The 8,834-nt window shown below is 35.9% G+C and overlaps 1 protein-coding gene across 1 annotated transcript in view; it reads left to right on the top strand.

Moving 5' to 3' along the window:
* PXDNL (peroxidasin like) overlaps positions 1–8,834 on the top strand; it is a 430,252-nt gene that overhangs the window by 238,307 nt on the left and 183,111 nt on the right. The window contains exon 4 of the mRNA XM_077757094.1: positions 6,047–6,118. Within this exon, the coding sequence (XP_077613220.1) occupies positions 6,047–6,118 (72 nt within the window). The remainder of the gene's footprint in view (positions 1–6,046; positions 6,119–8,834) is intronic.

Genomic DNA, 8,834 nt, shown 5'->3' with positions numbered 1-8,834 from the left:
TACCTTATTTTTCTTACATACAATAACATATTAAATATATATTATGTATTCTTATTCTTAATTTTTTGTTTATTTTTGGGGGGACATGGGTGGGGGAGGGGCAGGGAGAGTGGGAGACAGAGAATCCAAAGCAGGCTTCATGATGTCAGTGCAGAGCCTAAAGTAGGGCTCGATCTCAGTAACCATGAGATCATGACCTTAGCCAAAACCAAGAGTTGGACGTTTAACCGACAGAGACACCAAGGCACCCCATATTGTACTATATATATTACATATTCTTATTCTTAATTATTTTCATATAAAAATAAACAATAAAATATATACAATATGTACAAGGTTTTGTTTTTTTGTTTCACTTAATAAATACTAGAAATCACTGTATATAATTTCATAGAGGGCTTTCTCATCTTTTATGGCTTCATTGTATTCCATTATGTGACTCTATCATTTTATTCAGTCAGATCCAAATGATAAACATTTGAATAGTCTTCAGTGATTTTCTTTTTTAAAAAATTATCAAATAATCTTATGCATATACCTTTTTTTTTTTAGAGGAGTACTGGAGGCCAGCTCCAGCACGTCCAGGGGTCCCTGAAGGATGGACGGTGCTGGCGAGGGACGGATGAGACAGCCACTAGACCCTCTCTGGTCACCAGGCAGGCATCTCTGCTCTGACGGGGGCTCAACTTTATTTTATAATTAAGTGTTTGAGGGACAGCACAGAAGTAGCATTTGCATAGTCTTCAGTGATTTTCTTTTTTAAAAAATTATCAAATAATCTTATGCATATACCTTTTTTTTTTAGAGGAGTACTGGAGGCCAGCTCCAGCACGTCCAGGGGTCCCTGAAGGATGGACGGTGCTGGCGAGGGACGGATGAGACAGCCACTAGACCCTCTCTGGTCACCAGGCAGGCATCTCTGCTCTGACGGGGGCTCAACTTTATTTTATAATAAAGTGTTTGAGGGATAGCACAGAAGTAGCATTTGCATGAGATAATGATTTCTGTTGACAAATTTCTTTGATATGTAAGAATTTCCCAGAGTATAGATTTGTAGAAGACTCATGCATAACCTTTATCAATATTGATTGAGGTTGGTGATTTAGATGCTTATCCTATGGTGAAGGAAGGTGTCTTTAGCATACAAGACAAAGTTTCTATCGTAAAAAGGGTAAAGTTAGTTCTTTGTGAGCAGGGGTCAATACCTTGTTTGCTTAAGGGGTAGTATTAAGAAAAACAGGTCTTTCAAGAAACACAATAGGTTTGTGTTCCTTAATAGGTTCCTTCACAGGGTGCAATCAGCATATTCAAGGCCAGAATAAGTCACTCCAAATACTGATCAACAAAGATGCTTTGGGGGTTGGTGCTCCAATCAGAAACAATTGGGTGGGGGTGGATACTGCTCGCCATCTGACCAGTAAGTTACCCTGCAACTTACCTTCTCAACCTATGAGCTCCAAAACGGCTCCCAACAGAGGAGTATCTTTAAGCATATATTCAATTTTTTGTATATATTGCTAAATTCCATTCCTAAGGGTTGTGCCATTTTGCATTATCACTGGCAATACACAAAGGTGCCTGTTTCCATATAGTCTCAGCAGCAGGTCAGGTTGACAAGATTGAGGACTCTTTCCTCAGGGTGATAGGTTAGAAATGATATCTCAGTATAGTTTTAATTTGCATTTGATCTTATGAGTGTAGTTTAATATCTTTTCATGTGTATGAGTCAGTTTTATGTATGTTAAATATATTCTGTCCATACTGGCTTTTGCCCATTTTATGATTGAATTTTTGTTTTTCTTCTCAAATTTTAATCTTTCGGTGATATTAGTTCCCAAAATTTTCTCTTTCTTTTTTGACTTGGACATACAATTTTTTGCCATGTAAAGTTTTATTATTTAAAAAATTTATTATTTTTGAATTGTTTCTGGATTTTGAGTCATAGTTAGAAAGCCTTCCCCATTCTATTAATAAAAGAATTCATTATTGGTTGCCTGGCTGACTCAGTCAGCTGAACGATGGACGCATGATTTTGGCTCAGATTGTGAACTCATGGTTCTGTGATCCAGCCTTGCATGGGACTCTGTGCTGAGCATGGAGCTGGCTTAAGGTTCTCTCTCTTCCTCCCTCTGCCATATTCCTCCACTCATAATCTCTCTCTCTCTCTCTCTCAAAATAAAATAAAATAGAAATAATTCATTGTTTTCTCAACACCTATTATTTGAAAATTAATCTCTATTTTATACTAAATGTATATATATAGTTAGTTCTACAGCTAGACCTTTTCTTTTGTTGTCCCCACTGGACTATTCATGTGCCAACACCATACTGGTTTACTTATAGAGGTTTTATTGAGTTTTCTAAATATATGTTACAGCCTGTCTCCTCATTGAACTTATTAATTAAGGTGCATCTAGCTTACTTGTTTACTTTTCCATAGAAACATTAGAGTCAATTTATTTACTTATATATAATTGTGTTGGGAGTGCCTGGGTGGCTCAGTTGGCTGAGCGTTTGGCTCTTGATTTCAGCTCAGGTCATGATCTCACGTCTCAGGTTATGAGATGGAGCCCTCGCATGGGGCTCTGCACTGAGCATGGAACCTTCTTGGGATTCTCTCTGTCTTCCTCTGCCTCTCTCCCCTGCATACGTGCACTTTGTCTCTCAATAAAAAGTATAATTTAAAAAATGTGTTGGTATTTTTATTGGAATTACATTAAATATATATGAAAATTAACATGGGATAAAATGGTATATTTTAGTTTTGAGACATCTTATTCAAGATGTCTTTCCATCATGTAGGTTTGTGTATTTCTAGTTTTTTTTCTGTTACTATTATATGTGGGATATAATAGAAAGCATTCGATTCTATTATTTATTTGGTTTTCTTTTGTATATACAAAGGCCATTGATATTATAGGTTCATTTTATATTTTGTAATCTTACTAAATTCTCTTAATTTTTTGTAATAATTTTGGCACTGATTATTTTGCAATTTCCAGTCATACTATCGTGGTATCAAGAAATATAGATAGGTATCAGCATGGGTTTTTTTTCAGTATTTTAGATAATAATCATAAATATTGCTCCTTATTACTATTAAATGGTGAGTTCAGTTGCTAATATTTTTATTAATTTTGCATTGATATTCAAATATGAGTTTGTTTTCTTGTGCAATTTTTCACAAGTTTAGATGCTAATATTTGATGAGAATGACAGGCGATTAAATATGAATGTAGAAGAGAGAGCTTTGGATGGCTTAGTTCTTAGTTCCAGAGCATGCCTTTCTGCTGAGAGAGTGAAGAACAATATCTTTAGTAAATATAGCCTTTTTTTTTTTTTTTTTTTGGTGTGTCTTTAGATTCTATGATGTTCTCTTATTTCAGTCAGCCCTTTTGGCTTCTTCCTTCTTTCCATTTAATGCCACTCCTCCACAAGATGTCCTGCTACTGTGAGCTGCTCCCCCTCTCACTTTGCCAGCCACTTCCCATCAATCCCCACGAGCTATGGCTCTGGTTCCCCAGGACTGACAGGTTCTCATCAGGTCGCTACTCTCTCAGTTTCCTGTTCCACCCCCTCCTCACATCCCCCTTGTCTGTAAAATCCTACCTGACACTTTTCAGCCTCTGGAGCTGACTTTACTGGTGTTAGTATTTTCCCTACTTAGATGTAAATTGAAGTTACTGATTTTCTCTTTCTCTTGGTGATTTGTCTTTTCCTCTTAGCTGGTTTTCAGGGTGTGTGGAGAGATTTGAATTCGGGCTACCATTATCGCACAGGAAGCTGGAAATTCTCTTGCTGGTGTTAACCTAAGTAGCAGTGTGTCTTGAATGCATACTCTACTGTTTTCGTCAACACGTGCAGCTATAACTACAGAAGTTCTATTTCTTTTTTTTCCCACTATTACTTGGTCACGTTTTCAGTATCATTTTCTATAAAATATAAATCTAAAAGGCATCTGTGTATATGATATAAAATTTTATGGGCAGTTTTCAGTTTTGAGGCTCCTCAATGAATATTTGATAGTTTAGTGTAATTTTTATGAAGCAGTTCATCATTTTTAATAGGATAATAACAAAAACCTATTTAAGGCTTTATACACATCTGTACAGAAATTGGGTCAAATGTTTGTTTTGTTTTGTTTTGTTTTGTTTTTTTGCTTCAAAATATGATACCTGGGGGCGCCTGGGTGGCTTAGTTGGTTGAGTGTCCGACTTTAGCTTAGGTCATGATCTCGCTGTTTGTGGGTTCGAGCCCCGCGTCGGGCTCTGTGCTGACTGCCAGCTCAGAGACTGGAGCCTGTTTCAGAGTCTGTGACTCCCTCTCTCTCTGACCCTCCCCTGCTCACGCTGTCTCTCTCTCTCTCCTAGAAATAAATAAAACATTTAAAAAAAAATGTGATACCTGAAAAGTAATGTGGATCCTTGACATTCTGATAGTCTGAGGACCCTTTTCAGGGAGGTGTATCTGAATCCTTTCAAATAAGTTTACAAAATACTTTTGCCTGGTCTATACCCCTGGAATAGAGGTTTTACACTTTACTGTATATTATTATCACCTGTGGAGCTTTGAAGAATCCCAGTGCCTATTCCATCTGCCAGACCCATTATTAAATCAGAATTGGCAGAGGCATGGTCCCAGATATCAGTACAAGGCCCGAGACAGAGCTCAAAATGATGTCTTAGAAATGTTAAAGATTCATGTAACTATACAATGATTCACATAAAACCATGGTTGAGAGCCAGTGTTAGTTTTTGAGACCACAGCTCAATGCTCCTTATCAGCTAGTTGAAGAAACATGGTTCTAGAAAATTCTTTTCCTTGCCATCCTAACATGTAGCTATATTTTTGAGATTTCAGGTCAAAGCGAGATCTTCCATACTATCAAGTAATGCTGAGGAAATCTTTCCAGTTAGACATAAATCTACCAGTTACTACTGCTCTGAAAAAGTTAGAGGAGTTCTAATCTGTGGGAAGGGAAAGTAATTTGGACTTCCAAACCTTTAGTAAGCAAGTTTTGGCAAAGCAATCTCTTTTCCATTTTCAACTAGAATTGTGATTTCTATGGTTCATATGGTTTTTAACTCATCTGCAGAGAGATTGCCTCAGCATCAACTGGGAAACTTGTTAACCATGTGGTTTCCTAGACATCATTCTAAGAGAATTGGATCGAGTAAGTTTTGGGACAAACTCAGGAGTCAGTGTATTTACAAAACACCAGATGATTCTGATGCACTCACAGTCACTGTAACCTCTAACCTATTCAGGGGGTTCAGGAATTCTGATTGCATCCACAGGAACTTGATAAAACATTTCAGGAATTCTGATTGCATCAGATACCCAGAGGCACAAGTAGGAAAGATCCAGGTTTCACATTCATGACATGCACAAAAATCACAGAGATTTAAAAATGAAATAACTTTGCCATCCCATAGTTGAAGAAAAAGGACATAGTGCTTACGTGTTATATAAATTTGTTCTCATCAAACCTTTTGACCGGATTAGTTACATCCTCATATTTGTAAATCCATTCACAGTATCCTTTCCTGTAGGCTTTCAGCAGTAGGCATGGCAGAAAGAAAACAGTCTGGTGAATCTGTTGATATGTATTTATCCCCCTTCAGAAAAGTCCTGTGATATTTGCCAGGTTGACGAATGTCACTCTTAGTTCAGTATATTCTGTATGGTAGAATAGATTTGAAAAACATGTTGTAGACAGACATTTCTGTTTCTTAGAGAAATTGCTACCCAACACATGTGACCTCACTAGTCAGAGTATTCTACAGTCATGCTAAGTGTCAGAGTTTAAGGCAGTGATTCTTAATATTTTGAATCAAGGATCTCTGAGAGACTTAGAGCTCTCTTACCCAGATATTTGAACATATTTAAATGAAGTCAGGGTTTCTATATATTTTTAGAGACTCTATTAACATCCCACAGCTCCTTACAGCCACATTGCAGCTTAAAAAGTCCTGGTATAAGATATGTGGTATCTATATGAATTTAGAATTTAATAGGATTTTTTTTGTTTGTTTTTGTTTTTCAGGTATCTGTACAAGAATGAAATTCATGCCCTAGATAAGCAAACCTTTAAAGGACTCAGATCCTTAGAACAGCTGTAAGTAATAAAAACTTCTTTATTGAATCATTGATGGTTACGGTTCAAATGGAAGTTTTTTTAATGCCATTATGTGATAGTTGAGCAATTATTTTAAGCTTTGTCATGAAGCTTGAATGATTGAATATTCTGTCATTAGTTGGATAGAAATCAGAAATGTGTAATGGAGTTGGAGTGAGGGCAGGAAGACAGAGCTCAGCTGGGATCCTAGCCCCTGTGTGTAGTGGTGTGCTCTTGGGTGACTTGCCTTCCCTAGATCTCTGTTTCCATATCTCCGGAATAAAGATATTTCTGCTGTGAAGATGAAGATGTGCCATGCAGAGACTCTAGCTTATCATGTGATACAAAACAGGCATTTCATAGAAGGTAGCTGATGGCTGTGATTGTTATTAATTTATCAAACCCATAGACATTAAACTGATATGGGAATTCCCAGAGCATGACATCAACCCCTTATCTGACAAATTAATAACCAAATCCAATGTTAATTAAAAGACTTGCCTGAGGTGAAAAGATCTGCAACCCAGATCTCCTGATGGCTATCCTAGCACCCTTTTCCCTTCTGACACACCCTATTGCTGGTTGCAAACAAAGTTTGGAATCTCATAAACTGTAGGCTCACTTTTCAGAATTACAGTGTGAAATAGGGATTTTCAGTATGAAGAATTCATGGTATATAGTTACACTGCTACTGAATGGCAATTTGATATTTTATTCAGATATTTTTCTCAATTATTAGTGCCCGTGATGCAAATACTAATTTGATATTTCAAGTGGTTTTGCCTCATTCATGACAAGCTATGTGATATCTTGTCAGTTTAGAGATATAGAATACTCTTTGGTTTTTAATTAATAGGACTCTTAAATACCAGCTTTATTCTCAGCTTTATTTCTGTCTTCAATGTGGCTTCTGGTTTTCAAAAGGCTGTTTGCAATCATTTCTGTAATAAACATACTTCTGTAATGGTCCAAAAAAATCTAGATTTCTTTCTTTCTAGAGGGCCAAAGTGTTTGGTTATAGTACTAAAATATGATCAAATACATTTTTAAAAATTATTATTTTCATCTACTTCTCTCCTTGTTAATTTTCTTTGATGTGACTAATGATCTATTCTGTGACAAAATGTTTCTTCACCTTTTTCTTTATTATTTTAAATTGTGTAATGTTTTAGGAAACTTTTACTATATTGTAGAACCATCATAAAAACAAGTAAGTATAAATTCTTTAATAACAACATAAATAAAATCTTTATGACTGTGTTGTGTTTTCCATGAAATATATTTACAAATGATTTATGAAAATTAACATATGAAAAGTTCCAATTCTAGTTTAAAGTGCACATAATTCTCATCAGTAAATGCTTTATATTCTGATAATAATAATTGGTCGTACTAACATTGAGTAATACTATTGTTTAAAGCCATGGAAACAGGCATTTCTGCTGGCTAATTTTAAAGCATGAGTCCATGCTCTTGTGAATCACGATTCAAAGAAGATTTTTGGAACCCAAAGATGTAATCTCTAATCTTTGGAAATGTTCATGATTTTAATCACAGCTCTGAAAGCCAATTCATTTCAGTATCGCTATCAAACTAAACAAGAGCTTGAGATGCCTGAAATATTTTTTCTTTAAGATCTATAATAAATGGCCTTTCTTTTAAGGATTCTTATTGTACATAACCGGTTCATAACTGGTTTTGGATTAAGTTCCTTTTTGAGGAATGGAGGGGCACATGATAGGTATTTGTGTAGCCTTGCAAATATGGTAGGGCATTGTAATGCCAATCCAGCTACTGACATGATTGCTTACATTCAGTATCAAAATACACTTTTTGATTTTCCTGTAGCCTTCAAGACAGTCTGTGGTTTAAACAAATGGAAATGAGAAGTGAGGAAGGGATATTGAAGAAGGAATTATTAGCTTAGTTCTTTTTTTCTTTTTAAGTTTGTTTTCAGAGAAAGAGACAGAGAGAGCAAGAGAGGGAGGGGCAGAGAGAGAGGGAGAGAGAATCCCAAGCAGGCTCTGTGCTGTCAGTGTGGAGCTTCACTCAGGGCTCAAACCCACAAACTGTGAGATCATGACCTGAGTTGAAATCAAGAGTCGGATGCTTAGTTGACTGAGCCAACCAGGTGCCCCAGCCTAATTGTTTTTTTTTTTTGTTTTTTGATCTTTTGTTTGGTTAAAAATTTGATAAACTGCATTATTCTTAAAACCACTTCATTGAGGTATGATTGGCATACCTCAATGGCTGTGCATATTTAATGTAAACAACTTGATGAGTTTGGAGATAAGTATTCACCGATGAACCCATTGCCATAATCTATGTGATAGATATACCCATGACTTCCAAAATTTTCCTTTTATCCATCCCCTTAGTTGTTTTTGTTGTTGTTGTTATTCATTATTTGTGATAAGAACACTTAACATCTACCTTCTTAGCAAAATTTTAAGCATACAATACAGCATTAAGTCCTAAAACTATAACACTACGAGAAGAAATAATAGAGAACATCTTCTTGACATTGGCCTTCAATGATTTCCTGGATATGAAAGCAAAAGCACAGGCAACAACAGTAAAAATAGACAACTAGAGCTATATGAAACTAAAAAAACGTCGGTACAACAAAGGAAACCATCAACAAAATAAAAGGCAACTTACGAAATGGAAAAAACATTTGCAAACATATATCTAATAAATCCAAAATATATGGAGA

The sequence above is a fragment of the Crocuta crocuta genome, unplaced genomic scaffold (assembly GCF_008692635.1).
Source record: "Crocuta crocuta isolate KB4526 unplaced genomic scaffold, BGI_CrCroc_1.0 scaffold465, whole genome shotgun sequence".
Taxonomy (NCBI): Eukaryota; Metazoa; Chordata; class Mammalia; order Carnivora; family Hyaenidae; genus Crocuta; species Crocuta crocuta.
This window is presented reverse-complemented; position numbering and strand designations above follow the sequence as displayed.